Raw genomic sequence first — 17,926 nt, 5'->3', positions numbered from 1 at the left:
GAGTTGTTATTAGCCAAACTGGTTTCAGCCATGGGATCTGGCAACCCTAAGTGTGGGACTCATTTTGCTTTCTGATTGGATAATTGTCTTGAGAAACAAAACAAACATACACAACTTCAACTTTATGTTAAAATGTATTCGTAATTGTGAATATATCACCATTGCAGCGGCACGTTGGCTGAGTAGTAAGCGCTTTGGCCTCACAGCTAGAAGGTCCCGGGTTTCCCACACCTCCAAAAACATGCTGGTCAGGCTGGCCCACAATGGCGGCGCGCTGAGTCGCAGCAGCTCAGGACTAACCCCACATCTGATCTACGTTATTTTGTTGTAAAGTTGTATAATGACAATAAAGTTCTTCATTCATTCAGTCAGTAAACTACAAAAAGTAAATATCAAGCATTGGCTTAAATGACTTGAATTGAGGAAATGTATCTTGTTTTGAGCGGTTTTCCCTCATTTAGACACTTTTCCTGATCGGACCAAGTTCACTTTGCTTGTTTGAGGACATTTCAGACCAGTTCTAGGGTAAATCTCGCTTGAAATAAGAAAGTAAAATCGCCAATGAGATAAGACCAATTTTCTTACCCCATTGGCAAAGAAAATGAAATAAATAATAAGGACGAAATGCATCGAAACGAGTCAGAAACATCTCAGAACAAGTGAAATAATCTTCTTAACTAGTCAAAACAACCAAAATTTGGATTATTATGGTCAAATTGAGATGTTTATACTGATCTAGTTAAATACTTTTTGCAGTGTACAATTATCAGTACAATCAATATTTGATGTTTTACTTTTTTACCTGGAGACATAGATGAGTTTTGTTTATGAAATATTTACAAGTAAATCTTACATATAGTATCTTGTTTGGATATTGCTGTAGGGTTAGGACAGCAGTCTGGTTGTGAGCGTGGGGGTTTTGGATTTACTTGGAAAAGAAAGTCTGATTGAACTTCTGTATGTGTAGTTACAAAATCGTTCTAGCTCCCGAAAAACTAAAGCTCAATCAATCTGCCAACTTCTGAAACCCTTCCCATGCCTCTGTCCTCAGGTGTGTGCGCAGTGGGCAAACCCATGTGCCTGATGTTCGAGTACATGGCCCACGGAGACCTTAATGAGTTCCTCCGGCGGCGCGCCCCGGCCCAGTCCAGCCGCGCCGTCAGCAGGGTCAGCATGTCCATTCGCAGCTTCGCCTCCGACTCTGAATCCCATGGGCTCAACTGCGACCAACAGTTTTACATATCGAAGCAGATCGCCGCGGGGATGGCGTATCTTTCGGAGCGCAAGTTTGTGCACCGGGACCTGGCCACGCGCAACTGCCTGGTCGGGGAGGAGATGGTGGTGAAGATCGCTGATTTCGGCTTGTCTCGGAACATCTACTCAGCCGATTACTACAAAGCCAATGAGAATGACGCCATCCCGATTCGTTGGATGCCCCCGGAGTCGATTTTCTACAACCGCTACACCACAGAGTCGGATGTGTGGGCGTATGGCGTCGTTCTATGGGAGATCTTCTCGCACGGCATGCAGCCTTATTATGGGATGGGTCATGAAGAGGTCATATATTACGTAAGAGACGGGCACATCTTGTCCTGTCCCGAGAACTGTCCCATGGAGCTGTACAACCTGATGAGACTGTGTTGGAGCACGCATCCAGCGGATAGGCCCAGCTTCAGCAGCATCCACCGAATACTGGAGCGCATGCACCAGAGCACGGTCAACACAAACGTGGACATCAACAGCACAGAGACAGAGACCCCGGAGAAGGAGCCAGACTGCTGAGGTGGGACAATCGGATTGACCACTGAGAGACAGTAAACACCAAGAGTGACCATCCCAAGGAAATGATTATTTTCAAAGTTATTTCAGTCATTTTCACAGTATCACAGCATTATTTTTTAGATTGTTTGGGGATGTACTATATTAAAAGTCCCAAGTTGATGTGAATTGAGATACCCCTGCAAAACTGTCATTCTCATCAAATGTATATGAGTTGTATGTAATACAAGTTACAGTATTATTACACTGAATGTCTCAGTACAGATTGTGCTGTAGGTGCTATATTTGCAGGTTTATTGAAAATGTTTGCATTCCTAAAATCATTAGTAATTCCCTGTTGGTTAGTATTTTAGGCTACGATTGGTATTGGTCAGTTAGTGAGCTGAACTGCAGATACTCGTTACCCATGCAACTTCTAATCTGATCAGAACTGCAGAGATGTGTAATTTGGTTTTAGTGTTTTCTGAAGAAATGTTCTGTAAAGCCAGTTTGTTGAACCATATAAGAAAGATGCAGAACAGTGTTTTTTGTTTGTTTTGTTACTAGTTATATTTCCAAAGTGGCAGGTGGTCACTTTAAGATTGTTATTGATTCCATTGTTGGGCATTTTTATTCACATAGTTTGATTTTGTATATGTACATATATATACATTTACCTTGAGGTATTTAAAGGAATAGGCCACCGTTTTTACATACTAAGATATGTTCTTACCTCACTTTAGACGTGTTAATATATCCCCGTCTGGTCTTTGTCCGTGCGCTCTGTCACGCAAACGGAGCACATACGCAGCCTCTCCCACATGTCACATAGCTCCAAAAAAGCTCACGATAGAAGCTACCAAGCTCTTCCACGTGTTCCCTATTTAAATAAAGTTACGTGAAGTGTTTTCATGCGAAGTATATTTACACAGAAATGTAACATGTCGATTTTATAAGCAAATAAAAAGGGGGACTATATTGTGAGGCGTAATGATACGAGGAGCACAGCGTCCGCGCAGTAACTCCTAAAGACTTCCCCCCGCTCACTTCCGTCAATAACCTTTAGGAGTTACTGCGCGGACGTTTTACTCCTCGTATCATTACGCCTCACAATATAGTCCCCCTTTTTATCTGCTTATAAAATCGACATGCTACATTTCTGTGTAAATATACTTCGCATGAAAACACTTCACGTAACTTTATTTAAATAGGGAACACGTGGAAGAGCTTGGTAGCTTCTATCGTGAGCTTTTTCGGAGCTATGTGACATGTGGGAGAGGCTGCGTATGTGCTCCGTTTGCGTGACAGAGCGCACGGACAAAGACCAGACGGGGATATATTAACTCGACTAAAGTGAGGTAAGAACATATCTTAGTATATAAAAACGGTGGCCTATTCCTTTAAATCATGTCAAATAATTACATGCCTTCAAATTGTTTTAAAAGATAGTTTTTTTTTAATGAAAAAAAATTAATGTGTGGACAATTTGTAATAATAACCTTTCAAATAAAGTTTTTTGTTTTCTCTAATTATTAGTTATTTTTTTTCTCTAATTATAAGAGAGAGAGAGAGAGAGATGATACTTTATTGATCTCACAGATGGAGAAATTGCATTCGATGAGAGAGCATCCGGCAGCAGCACCCATTCAGAGCGCACCACTCTTTTTCCACTCTTTTTTTTCTTTGGTGAAAGATCGTTGTGTCGCGGCCGCCATCTTCACTGTTTTGGTCACAGGAGGAGCACTGGTTGATGGGAAATCCGTAGACGATGACCACGGCGGTGGAGCTCTTGCGCTTGGCCACGATGTTCTTGGCCACACAGGTGTAGTTGGCCGTGTCGGACAGACGCGCCTGTATAGTATAAATAACATTGTTCTGATCGTGATTGATTAGTAATTCTAAAAAACTTCAGATTTTATAATAATAAGTCAGGAACAAATCAGGAATTTTCATTGTTATCTTGGAAAAAGGCAATACTGCTTCAATCCCACAATTTCAATCAAGAACGAGAAGATGAAGATCAGATATGAGCAAATCTGGTGTAAAGTCAAGAATGTGTAAATGTACGGCAAGTCAAGAAGAAGACTATCTATTTATTGTATATTGTAAAAGGCTTCCTTTTTTGAAACGTGTCAAAAGTGTCAAGTTTACATTCAAAATATATCTTCCGTTTTATCGGGGGCCTGGTTGAGGAAGTAGCAGTCTGAGCAGAGATGCCCAGACTTCCCTATCCACGCTCACGGAAAATGTGCAATCGAGTAATAACTAGGTATCTAATAGTACAGTGAATATAAAAACTTTACAAACAAAACCAAACATAAGGTTTAGATACATTCCAATTCCATATGCTTCATTTAGAATTTTTGTTTAGCTGCAATTGTGAAATAACACATAATTCAAATAGTATAGGGTATAATAATGTACATTAAGGTATTGTTGTCCAAAATTAATATTTTATCTACAGGCATCCAAAATCTGTTATCTAAGCAGCAGGTCTTTACCCTTGTCCGGTGCAACTTATTCCCTCTCCCCTGATAGAAAGTAATTCAGTATCTGGGGCGATAATCCTGCAGCTTCCCAGTGACCACACACCTTCATATTATTGTGTTATGGTAGTAAGTGCAAATGAGCTAAAACAACCCAAATGTCAAAAGTACTCCTGCTGTGCATTGGTTTTCAAACACCACCATGTGAAACTACGCTGCAGGAGAAAAATGTGTTCATTTTCACGCCTCACCGTCATGCAGTTTCCGAGATTGTAAGGACTGTAACCGTGACGTGCACCACCAGAAAAGTGCAGCAAGTAGAATCAGATTACAGCCCCAGTCAGTTGTTGGAGACATAAACACTTGGTGCTGGTTGCGTTGAGCTGCAGTGGAGGATGTTGACAGTGCTTGTGTGTGAGTATGTGCGTGTGCTGCGGATGACCAGAGTAAACAGTTTGGACAAGGCCGAGCTCAGTTTGGCTCGGGCCGTCCCATCCGTCTTTTGCAATATCTAAACTGTGGACCACTGCCCTGCACTCCCACTTCCTCCTCCGAGTCTGCCTGTCTGCGCATTTTACACCCCACTTCCATTATCAGTGAAGTCAGGGTCTGCCATTTGATTATGTGACAATGAGACAGAGGACAAGGGGCAAATATGAAGCCAAAGGACTGAGTTCAGATAATTATCATCGCCATGGCCGTCATCATCATCATCACCATCACCACATCATTTATGTTATTACTGGGAAATATTTGGTTTAAAGTACTTAGTAACTTGTTTACCTTAATAAATCCTTTCTGTAGTCCCTCTGGGGGTAATACAAGTGTTAATGGGATGATTGGAGGGTATTTCATCTCCCCCTGGTGTCTCTGGCCAGAAAACCACAGTTGCAGCTTTCCTGTACCGGGGCGAAGGCCTCAATACACATTAATGGAATCACAAAGGAGAAGCTAGCAGGCTAACAGACAAAGCTAACTGTGGGCGAGCGCCACTTAAGCAGTATTTACAGCCAAGTTTGAGTGAAAAATATTTTCTCCATTGTGTAGTTGGATGTACAATATAAGTAAGTAAGCAAGTAAGTAAGTAATCTTTATTTATATAGCGCTTTTCACAGACAGAAGTCACAAAGTGCTTTACAGTGGACAGCAACTAAAACAAACAGTAAAAGACAGTAAATATGTATTCAAAGAGGCAGCTCTATTTGCTCTCGAAAGCCTTTTTAAACAGATGAGTCTTAAGTTGCTTTTTAAAAGTCTCCACAGAATCGAGGGAACGCAGTGACAGAGGAAGTTCATTCCAGAGACGGGGCGCGACGGCTTTGAAGGACTTGTCTCCTCTGGTTTTGTAAAGGGTCCGAGGAACCATGAGCAGGTTTTGACCTGAAGACCTCAGACTCCGAGCTGAAGTGTAGCGCTGGATTTGGTCAGTGATGTAAACTGGAGCCTGTCCGTGAAGCGCCCTGAAAGTCAGAACCAGAATTTTAAAGTTAACTCTGGAGACAACTGATAGCCAGTGGAGAGACTTCAGCACAGGAGTAATATGGGCTGTCCTGTTAGTGCGGGTCAGGAGCCTCGCTGCAGAGTTTTGAACATACTGTAGGCGGGTCAGCTCCTTTTTATTTAGGCAGGTGAACAGGCTGTTGCAATAGTCCAACCGCGACGACACAAAAGCATGAATAATAGTCTCCAGCTCTTTTTCTGAGACCAACTGTCTCAGCTTGGCGATATTGCGCAAATGAAAGAAACAGTTCTTTTCATAATAGATATAATATCCCTCTGTCCCTTTGTCTTTTCTGTCAGCGTAGTATTTACTCTCACGGACAATTAATGAGTAAAAAAAGGCAACATGCTACGACACCTGCAGTGGCGTTTATCGGGGCATGAGTTCCCCGATCCCATCCATCCATCCATCCATCCATTTTCTTCCGCTTTATCCGGGGCCGGGTCGCGGGGGCAGCAGTCTCAGCAGAGATGCCCAAACTTCCCGATCCACACACACCTCCTTCTCCTTCTCCTTCTCCGTCTGGGGGGACCCCGAGGCGACACCAGGCCAGCTCGGAGACATAGTCCCACCACCGTGTCCTGGGTCTTCCACGAGGCCTTGTCCCACTAGGACATACCTGGAACACCTCCCGCGGGAGGCGACCAGGAGGCATTCGGAACAGATGCCCGAGCCACCTCAGCTGGCTCCTTTCGACGTGGAGGAGCAGCGACTCTACTCCGAGCTCCTCCCGGGTAGCTGAGCTCCTCACCTGATCTCGGAGGGTGCGCCCAGCCACCCTGCGAAGGAAACTCATTTCGGCCGCTTGTATTCGCGATCTTGTCCTTTCGGTCATTACCCAAATCTCATGACCATAGGTGAGGGTGGGAACGTAGATCGATCGGTAAATCGAGAGCTTTGCCCCCCGACTCAGCTCCCTCTTCACCACGACAGACCGATACAGCGACCGCATCACTGCTGACGCCGCACCGATCCGTCTGTCGATCTCACGCTCCATCCGTCCTCACTCGTGAACAAGACCTCGAGATACTTGAACTCCTCCACTTGAGGTAAGGACTCCCCACCGACCTGAAGAGGGGAAGCCACCTTTTTCCGGTGGAGAACCATGGCCTCAGATTTGGAGGTGCTGATCCTCATCCCGGCCGCTACACACTCGGCTGCAAACCGCCCCAGTGCGTGCTGAAGGTCCTGGTTCGTTGGAGCCATCAGAACAACATCATCCGCAAACAGCAGAGATGAGATCCTGAGGCTCCCAAACCGGACACCCTCCGGCCCCTGGCTGCGCCTAGAAATTCTGTCCATAAAAGTAATGAACAGAACCGGTGACAAAGGGCAGCCCTGGCGGAGACCAACACGCACCGGGAACAGGTCTGACTTACTACCGGCAATGCGAACCAAGCTCCTGTTGCGGTCATACAGGGAACGGACAGCCCTTAACAGAGGGCCCCGGACCCCATACTCCCGGAGCACCCCCCACAGGGCACCACGAGGGACGCGGTCGAACGCCTTCTCCAGATCCACAAAACACATGTGGACTGGTTGGGCGAACTCCCACGAACCCTCAAGCACCCGCCGAAGGGTGTAGAGCTGGTCCAGTGTGCCACGGCCAGGACGAAAACCGCATTGTTCCTCCTGGATCCGAGGTTCAACTAGTTGCCCGATCCCAATTGAGAAAATCTCAAATCCAAGGAAATTAGATTTGTTCTGACATGGTGAAACAACTTGGTAACGTTGCTTATGTAGTCACGTCAGAGTGGGAAGAAGTCAGGCGGGGAAGTGACCCCTCATCTTACAGAGTGCAGCTATTCATGACTGATATCCGCCTTACACTAGTCTGGCTTTGCCAAAACTCTCGTAAACATTTCCGCCGTTGCTGGCTCTGCATGTCCCTGGCTTGTCTTGGGCTAAAACTTCTTCAAGTGTTACAGTGGTTGGGACTAAAACAGCACGACACGGCCATGGACGCGATCCTGTGAATTACATGTGACTGCTGTGATTGATTCGGCTACACCACAGTCGCCAAAAAGAAGCTTGTCTTCCGTGTGTTTAGACCCACTTTCTTTTGTGCAGGAAGGAAGTAGGTCTGGCTAAAGCCATTCTAGCCTTAACTGTCTCACAATATAAAAGGAATAAGGTTGTGCAAGGTCGAGTTATACATCATGAACAAAATACAACAACATGGCGGATGGTGTACGATACGATAACATTCGTCTGGGAGGTTGCCGGTTCAAACCACCCGTGGCTCTTTCTGTCATTCTCTAGTTCCCGAATAAGAGGCTTAAGTCCTACTGTCCAGTCACAGTGATGTGGCCGGCCGTGACAGGAGGGGCATCTGGTGTAAACCTACCAAATGTGACCGGTTTGCTGTGGTGACTTAAATGGGAGCACAGATTGTTATGTTTGTAAGAATTATAACTCAAAGTGAATTTATAAAGTGACCGTGGCCTGTGTTTTGTCCCACTCGTGTCTGCAGATTTATGCATCCCTCTGACGAACAAGAAGAAAAAGGAAGTCAGGCAGCTCCGGTCGGTCAACAGAAACATTGGCAGCCGTTGCTAGGTCTGCACTCTCATTCCTGTCATCCTGGAAGCAGCGTAGATGGTGGCCTTGTGCTCACAACTGTAGTTTTAAAGTGATAGTCTCTAAGATTGCAAAGTGAGGAGAGAGTGAAATTTGAAAGCAAAAAATGAAGTGCCTTCCCTTGACTACTGATTGAACTGAAAAGCCACTCCTAGTTTGTAAACTTTCAAAAATAAATGATCCCTTCTGTCCTGATTGGACCTGACAGGCCGCTTTGCAGGAAAGCTCATCTCATTGGTCAAAGAGATAGCCTGTGGATACTGATTGGTTGCTAAAATCAGCAAAGAGAGGAACTTTAGAAAAAAGTATTATCATTTAACATGACTTTTGTTATGTCAGATTTCAGACACAGGCGGTCGATATGCAATCTATTCAACTTGTAAAGTATTTAAACTTACAGATTATTACTATATGTATTGCACCTATAGACTCTATAGGTAATACAAGTGTTAATGGGATGATTGGAGGATCTTTAACCTCCCCCTGGTGTCTCTAGCCAGAAAACCACAATTGCAACTCCTCTGCCTCCGGGTCGGAGCCACCAATACACACTAATGGAAGCGCGAAGACGAAGCTGACAGACAAACGGGCAAAGCTAACAGTGGGCTAGCGCCACTTAAACAGTATTTACAGCCAAGTTTGAGTGAAAAAAATGATCTCCAAGGTGTAAATGGATGTACAATATCCCTCTGTCCCTCTGTCTTTTCTATCAGGGTGATATTTACTCTCACGGACAATTAATGAGTAAAAAAACACAACATGCTACGACACCTGCAGTGGTGCTTATGGCCACTAGGGGCATGAGTTACTTAGTGCTGCTTTAAAAATAGCAAACACAGTTGTTACACCATAAATGGCATCACACAACCACTAACTATGAGTGAAAAAATAAAAATAATGGTGTTATCTTTCGTATTCTTTAAAAAATAGTCACACACAAAAAATATGCCAGTGCATGTAAACTTTTGAGCACAACTGCATTTTTTTGTCAGAGCTAGAATTTGATTAAAACAAATCGGAAATATCTACTAGCGTTTTTGGTTTTGAAGATATTGCTTTATAATAGCTTTGGCATGTAGATTTTAGAGTAAGATTATTATTACGTGGTGGTGGAAGCTTCATAAACAAGCTAAAACAAAAGCTCATCCAGACGCTCACTTTCATCTGTTGGTCTTATTTCTGATCACAAAACAAGCTGGACTAATTTGGTAAGTAGCAAATTTCAGCTACAAATATTATTTCAAATTGTGAATGTTGTAATATGAGCTTATTCCAAACCCTTGTGTACCAGTTACTTTTGAATGTTTTTTATTTACCTCGGTCACCTGCGGCTCTGGACAGAACCCACTAGAGGTTGCCAAAGCTTCATAATGGGTCACAAGGGATTTTTATTGATTGTTTTGTCAGTAATTTGGTTATCATTGCTATTATGTTGTGAAGCAGAGTTTGCACATGACAAACATGCTGTAAAATATATGTTATATTCCTGTTAAAGTTACCCAATAAGCTTAATAGATTTCATGTCATGTGTGAGGATATTGCTTGGTTATTTTCAGGCTCTGCACATTGAAACAATAATAAGAACATTCTCGGTATATGACTCAATTTTATTTCATTATACACATTCTTCATTGATTAAATGTTCTGCTCAATTTTTTTTTTTTTATATTTTTGAAACAAGATTTACTGTAGTTCAAGACATCTGACATTGAAGTACATAGTTAGTAAAGACAGTTATTAAGACAGGCTGACAAGGCACCGCACACTTTACAAGCTCACAATACAAAAGAGTGAGCATTTGGCCATGACATGAACAACACTACAGGACATTACAACATTTACAATATTCCCTTTGGTGATTATAACAATGCGCATTTATATACACATACTGTACATTTACTTACATTGGTATACAGTCGAGTTTAGTTTACATCACCTGAATGCAAGATAACAGCAAATGTATTCACAAAGAACATATTCATTGCGTCTATTGTTTCACAAGCGTAGTTTTAGTGTAAGTGAGTGAGGCATTTAAGCAACAAATACTGTCACAATTTTCAAAACTGAATTAAGGGAATGGTAGCATGTAAGCTAATCATGGCTCCATTTGCGTTGCCCAGGGACTCATGATACATGACCAAACTGTTTTTGCACATTTGTGCAGTAATTGGTGGCTAATGCTTAAGAGAAAATTGAATTGCATTGCAATCAGCTCATATTGCACTCTAATGCAAGCTTCATAAATAAAACAGTCTGATCAAGTTGCAAAATGTTAGCCTTGATAATTGCCTAAATCATATTTTATTTTATTCAGGAAGGAAGCTGATATTGTTCTCGTAATGAAATTCACTTATTTTTATCCTCCTTAAGCATATTGTAAACCCAGACATGGAGATAATATTTAATCTACTTATATAGCATTTGTATCAGGCTTGTTATGCTGCATTTCTGTGATGGTGACCCTACAATTTATGAAACGGCTTAAAAACTCATCCCTGTGTTTGATGTACTCTTTACACCCTCTTTCATTGTTTGTAATAAAACAAGGATACAGGAGCAACACATTTACTCAAGTAAAAGCATCAGATTAAAATTCTACTCCAGTAAAGCTGTATATAAGTATCTGTTCGGATGTACTGCATATGTAAAAAGTAAAAGCATTTCACACAGTTTTTTTTCCACTCTTGAAAGGTGGTAAAGCTGAGCATGAATGAGTCGCTGGTGTTTTCAGATTTCATTGTTGTGATGTTTCTGATCAGAACGACTTCACTGCAGCTTTAGTTTCAGGGAATGAGGTCACAAAGAGGTCAAACCAAAACTGAAAATACTTTTTTTTCTTCTCATCCAGTAGAAAAAAAATCACAAAGAAAATACTCAAGTAAAGGAAAATGACCTCGAATTAGTACTTTGTTTCTGCCACTGCCATCATCGAATCATCCAAGCAGAAGGAGAATGTTTGAAGCAAGTGTTCCAAACCAAAATGTGCTCAGTATTACCCACAATATGATACCAATTTATGTTTACATCAAAATCATTATACTGATGTTTCATATTTACAAAGACAAAGCTTTACAAATAGCATTCATATTTGCACAGTGCAGGTGTTCCCTTCATGTCAGAAATGGTTTGGACCAGATCACAGGCGTTTTGTTGCCCCTTTAAGACGATGACATATGAGGCTAATCCAGTCGCTGCTAAAGCTCAGGTTCTGGACGCAGAGCAGAAGCCTTCACTTCTCAGAAAGCCTTTCGCTGTTCTCTCCGGGCCGGGTCGGTCCATATATTTGGCCAACACGTGTTTCAGTTCAAGTCACAATAAGAGCACTCAGCTGGCATTCTTCACGGAGTGCGTCACGGCGCAGCCACTTTGAAATCAATACCGAGAGTGCACCAACAGAAAATGATAAAAACTCTGACTTGGCTTTTTCGTCTGTGAAAGTGGACACACGCATTGTGGCTTGTGCGCTTCTCTGTGTTTATTTCACTTCCTTTGCGCAGATCCATGTAAAAAAAAAATAAAAAAAAATACAAGCTTTCATTTTGAGCTAACTGCACGCTAACAAATCAATGATAAAAAAAAAAAAACACATTTTGAGTGGAGAGTATAACTTCCAGGAATGAAACAAAATACTGCTAGTGGAATGTGTTTGATGAATGAATCAAATACCATGAATAAAACCTTGAAAAAAAAAGTACAATTTGCACGATGTGTCCCCTTTAATACAGTCACAGGCATGTAACTCTCGACAGGTGGCTCTATTGGCTAATTTGGATTTTTTTGTCTATTTTTAAAGCAGAACTAATGCCCCTAGAGGCCATAAGCGGCACTGCAGGTGTCGTAGCACGCTGCATTTTTTTTTACTCATTAATTGTCCGAGAGAGTAAATACTACGCTGACAGAAAAGACAAAGGGAGAGAGGGAGATTGTACATTGTGCCACAGCCCAATTACACAATGGAGATATTTGATTATATTTTTTCACTCAAACTTGGCTGTAAACACTGCTAACGTAATGCTAGGCAACAGTTAGCTTTGCACGTTAGCCTGTTAGCTTCTTCTTCGTGATTCTATTAGTGTGTATTGCGCCTCCGGGTCGGAGCAGGGGAAGTTGCGATTGTGGTTTTCTGGACAGAGACACCAGGGGGAGATGAAAGACCCCCCAATCATCCCATTAACACTTGTATTACCCCCCCCCCCCCCCAGAGGGACTACGGGAAGGATTTATTAAGGTAAACAAGTTACTGCTTTAAGTATTGTTTCTTTATACCCATTTTATTCTTTTTACCTGTTATTTTGGGGATTTTTGGGAGGATTTGGAACTCTTAGAAGGTTTTACATACCATACTTCTGATGGCATTAATGATGAACTTTACTTGCCATGCTTTGGTTAAGACTATGACTATTCACGTATGACCTGCTTTGTCCGGGACTGGCCCTCTCTGCTTTGGTCGTCATAAACAGCTCGAGCTTTGGAACGTTAGCTTTGGAGCTCGGCCACCCAGACAACCTGCACTATAGAACTGTAAGTCCAACTGTGTTTCTGACCTGCCCACGGTCCGTCAGTCCTGTGTAAGCCTGGCTTGGTGCTCACGGCAGGTAATAAGTCTGGCTTGTTGTTCTTGGACCAAAGTCAGATCCTGCCACGTCCCACCCAGTTTATGAGTACTTAGCGGCGCAAACTATGTGAGATCAGTGAATCATTTGAGAATATAGAAATCAAGCTTGTGTATAGCTTCTAGCATTACCTCAATTGGCGAAATATTACTGTGTTATAATTAGTAAATTCAGTCAGTTCAGCACCGGGTAAGTGGTATCAGAAGGTCGGACTTTTGTTAAGTTGAGTCATTGCGAGAGGGAGTTGCCAATGATGATCCACTCTACATAATGCGTATTAATTTGAGATCGCAAAAGGTTTCACTTATTTTGTATGAGATGCATTGCATGTATCTGTATACAGGCCATGAAAATAAAGGCATTTCAACGTCACCGGAGAGTGCCGCGGTTTCTCTATGCTTTAAATGTTCAATCCGGTGTGGTCAGCTTTATCTTTTATCTCTGTTTAAGTTGACAAATTCATGGTGCATAACACAGGCACAGAGACACATTTTGAATAACAGTCTGTGACCACATAATTCAAAATATGCCATGAAGTTCGGACATCCCAAACCGCTTTTCAGTTTGAAACTGCCAAATCGGGCTCTTCCGACAAACAGCCATTTTTAGCATTGTTGAAACGTGATGCAACAAATCGACGATGGCCCCACCGAGAGCCAAGATGTCTCGCTCTTTGTGTTTACTCAACCGCATTCTCGTCTCCAGGAGTCACTTTACGTAAACATCTCCTTCTCACACATTCTCCGATTTTTTCCCTCAACAGTGCCCTTTCACCCAGTCAGACTGAGGCGTCACATCATGATATGAAGCGGGGCCGTTGAACCAGACGAGGGCACACGCAGCACAAGGCACCGCAAGAAGCGTGGGGGCGAGTTCGTCCGGGAAAGAGCACTGTCCTAAAGTCACTCTGCCTTGCTCCTTTTTTATTGACGTCTGGCCTGCACCCTGCTTACATTCGCCAGATATGACCTTAACCTTATCTTCGCGTGACACTGTGGCACAAGACCTTCCCTTCAAACTACAAACATCCTCCTCTGTGTCTTGGTACGCTCCAGCACAGCCTGTCTCTAATTTCACTGGGCAAATAAACAACTCCAGATTTCCCTTGTATTTGGCCTGAAATGACGACAGATGAATTACAAGGTTCTTCTAAAGAGCACAAAGATGACTCAGCGGTGGATTAAGTAAGGCCACTTGCTTCGACAAATCTAGTTCACTTGGGAAGTAGTGTTTCCTCTTGTTGGGGATTATCTCGTTGATAGGTTTCGACAGAACCAACACATCAAGACAAAATGACCAATTACTGTAATTCTGTGTACAAAACAAACACATTTTGTAATAAATCTGGTAAGTACACACTATTTGGAGCATCACTGTTTCCTGGTAAGGTTGGTTTAATCCGGTGAATAATTTAAGGTTAGGGGAAGGAGTTGGGCTTGTTGACATTAATTCAAGGTTTTGAGTTTGAAATGTTGTTTTTTTACAACATAATCAAGTGAAAAAGTATTACTTGGTTGAACTGATATGACATAATGTGGTGTTTTAAACTGAAGCTTTACACTTGGTTTTCAGAGTGCAAATGAATCCTCCATCTCTACTCCTCCTGACCAAGGCCCTGGTTATGGATGATCTGGAGGTGGTCGTTCACTGCTCTTACAGGTGGGTGCAGAGGATAAGTGAAAACATGTGTAGTGAGTGTAGTTTTAGCAGTCGTGTCCCAGGGCTGGCAGAATTACTTTTTCTAGTATTATTTATTTTATTAATTTTGAGTGAGTGGGTGGGGCTCAGAAGTCCAGTCTTGCCTGGGGCACCAAATTGGCTAGGGCCGGCCCTGGGGCCAGTGTGTAAACAGCCAAAAACAAATCTGAGTTTTGATTTCATGTCACTGCAGACCAGTCCACTTCATAATGGCACTCATCCAGACTTAAAAGGGTAACTTTAAAAGAAACATGGTCTACATTGTTAATTCTGTTGCTACTATTGATTGAAAAGGTAAAATCATGTTGCAGATGAATTTGCATATTTTAAGCTTGCAGGAAGCAAATGTCAGTTTCCAAACATGAGACCCAGTCATAACTTCACAATTAACCTTTTCATAGTTACGTGCAATGTTTAATTTCATGAATGAATTACTATTTTCAAACAATGTGCATTGAGTTTGATTATAACTGGGTCGTAGGCACTGATTCCGTGTGCGCCGCTGGAAAGTGCACCAACCCAAATCTTTGGGCACCAATAAAATTTGCCATGATCACAAAATGGCTCGGTAAAAGCAACAATCAAATTATAAAGAGTCGTCTTCCTCTCTTGTCTCAATCTAGCACAGTTCTGTCAGCCACATCGGTGCAGTGGCGACACTTCACACTATGTGTTTCCAGAGTTTGAGACTGGTGCTCTTCTGCTGTTTCTTTTTGTAAACAATATGATATTGTGAGTACATTGTAAGTTTAATTCTATACTTTTTTGGCAGTTGTTAATCTTAATGTATTGTGGATTGCTTGAACTGTCCAAGCCGAGAGCAGATAGTGAGCTGGGTCAGTGGGGTCGTACGGGTACTACTACCCACTGGAAAAAACAGAAATCTATAGTTTAGTTTTTTCCTCTGTTGTCAATGACACAAGACAGAAGCTTACAATTGCATAAGAAGCCAAAGTGTAAAGTCATCTTACTGAAAATCAACCTGAAACAATATATAAACAAATAATTAGTTACAATACTGGCATAACCTTCACTTCACAGATAACTCTTAAATAGTTCTGTCGCACATACAACAAAATAATAACAACTGGACCGAAATACTAACAGCCTAATGGAGTCCTTAAAATCTCAATTCCATGTTGTGTTGTATATTCTTCATTTTTCCCCCCTCTCTTCACTAGGATTTTGAATTCTGTTCACAGTCCACAACAGCCTCCTTTATACTACTGAGTGTTCGTTGTTGTGGTGATGGTGGTGCGCCCCGCCGCTCAGGACCGTGTGGTTTATGGACGAGGCCGACCGGTCGGAACCGTCCGCCGCCGTGCCGTTGACGTTCTCCTGTCGCTGGCAGCACAGGATCTGCCTGAAGGTGGCGCTCATCTCCTTGTCGCGGTACGAGTAGATGATGGGGTTCATGGCGGAGTTGAACTCGGCCAGGAGCAGGAAGAACTTCTCGTAGGTGAGGACGTTGCAGCTGGCACAGAAGACGTCCAGCAGGAGGATGACCAGGCCGGGCGTCCAGCAGATGATGAAGGCACCTGAGAGGGACAGAGACAAAGTCAGTACGGAAAACATCGTGCTGCATTCTAGTTGAGCTCGGAGGTCGGATTTTGACTTGGAGTTCGAACCTGTAAATTTTAAAAGTAACACCTTGTAAAGACAAGCCTTATGACCTCTTGAAGACGGCTGTTTCTTCTTTTTTTTAAAATCATGATTACTTCTCATTACTCACTTCATCTGTCATCATTGTGTTCTGTATGTAACACCATTTTCCACGACTGGCTGCTCAGACTTGCTGCTGCAGCTGGTTGTTCAGAAACGGCCCATTTGATTGACATACTGCCCCTGAACAATCGCAGGAAAGCAGAGATTACACTGTAAGCTATTATAAGCATGTTTTACTTGAAAACATCCCAATACAGGAAGTCTGGTGCACACATAGACAAATAATACAATTTATGCTTTAGCAGCTTAACCCAGGGGTGTACAAACTTTTTTTCACTGAGGGCCACATACAGAAAAATAAACAAATAACTGGGCCACACTCAGTATAGGTCAGATGTATACTGTAACTTCGCCGCTATTGTATTAAAAATAGCAAATTCTATAAAATGTTAACTATGCTTTTAATTGAATATGCTTTAAAGCCATGACTTAATATGTAGAATGAGCTCAGACCTGTTCACCACAACTGCCTCTAAAATCCTGCACTGTCACTCAAAAAGGTTCAAGGTTCAAGGTTCAACTTTCTTAATGTCCCGAAGGAAATTATTATGCAGCAGGTGTTCACACATAATAAAGCAAAAACAAACAAAAAAACACAGTGAGACAACAGTTGTGTTTGGGACAAAGATCATACAGTCACAGCATCCTCAGTCCGGCTCTGAAGCTGAGAGACAATCAGCATAAGATAAAAAAAAAAAGCCTAATTTGCAGCAGCTTCACTGAGCAACATATGATCATTTACCTTCGCAACAGCCTCTGGAATAAAAGAGGCCCTGGCCTGACGAGTTCGAGTACAGGGCATTAGCCTGCGTCCGAAGGGGAGTAGGTTAAACTCCTTAAAAAGCGGATGGTCTGGACACTCCATTATCTGTTGGGCTTTACGTACAACCCTTTGGCTGTAAAGGTCGTGCAGCTGAGTCTGCTTTTGTCTGATTTTACCTGCAACTCTGACCAGCTTCATCGAACAATTTTTGTTGGTCACAGAAAGAGCCCCAAACCAAGATACAAAAAGAAATGTTAAAACTGACTCAATAAAAGACTGATAAAAGATAGTCATGAGAACATTACAAACTCTAAATGAATTCATTTTTCTTAAAAAGAAGAGTCTTTGCTGCACCTTTTTGCAGATGGCGTCAGTGTTAGACTCAAAGCGCAAGTCCTTATCAATAATAGTCCCAAGGTACTTGTATTCGGAGACTACTTCAACCGGTTTTCCCTGGATCACAGTGTTCGTGCCACTAGGGGGCGCCTTGCGTAATCTATCAACATGTCCTAGGTCTTTGACACATTGATAGACAAATGAAACTGTTCACACCAATCAATCAAAATCATCAGCGATAGGTCCATGGGCGCTCTCGCTGTTTGTTAAAAGACTCACAATGACTGTGTCATCTGCAAATTTCAGAAGATGCCTGTTCCCATACGCACTTCTGCAGTCATTGGTGTATAAAATAAAAAGCAAAGACGATAAGACGCAGCCTTGAGGAGATCCAGTGGAGGAGAGCATTTTGGAGGACACAACCCCATTCACTCTTACACACTGTGATCTGAGTGACAGGAAGTTC

At 42.5% G+C, this 17,926-nt stretch overlaps 2 protein-coding genes across 2 annotated transcripts in view; one reads left to right on the top strand and one right to left on the bottom strand.

Annotated features, from left to right (window-relative positions):
* Positions 1-1,784, top strand: part of musk (muscle, skeletal, receptor tyrosine kinase) — a gene marked incomplete at its 5' end in the record, with an annotated part of 28,690 nt that extends 26,906 nt beyond the window's left edge. Inside the window, one exon of the mRNA XM_079552171.1 lies at positions 1,052-1,784. Coding sequence (XP_079408297.1) covers positions 1,052-1,782 — 731 coding nt within the window. The 3' untranslated portion in view covers positions 1,783-1,784. The remainder of the gene's footprint in view (positions 1-1,051) is intronic.
* Positions 1,785-15,071: 13,287 nt separating this feature from the next.
* lpar1 (lysophosphatidic acid receptor 1) overlaps positions 15,072-17,926 on the bottom strand; it is a 44,543-nt gene continuing 41,688 nt past the window's right edge. Inside the window, exon 3 of the mRNA XM_079582628.1 lies at positions 15,072-16,174. Coding sequence (XP_079438754.1) covers positions 15,855-16,174 — 320 coding nt within the window. The 3' untranslated portion in view covers positions 15,072-15,854. The remainder of the gene's footprint in view (positions 16,175-17,926) is intronic.

Source organism: Gobius niger (genome assembly GCF_951799975.1).
Source record: "Gobius niger genome assembly, chromosome: 2".
Classification (NCBI taxonomy): Eukaryota; Metazoa; Chordata; class Actinopteri; order Gobiiformes; family Gobiidae; genus Gobius; species Gobius niger.
The sequence above is the reverse complement of the archived record's forward strand: the minus strand, read 5'-3'. Positions and strand labels throughout refer to the sequence as shown.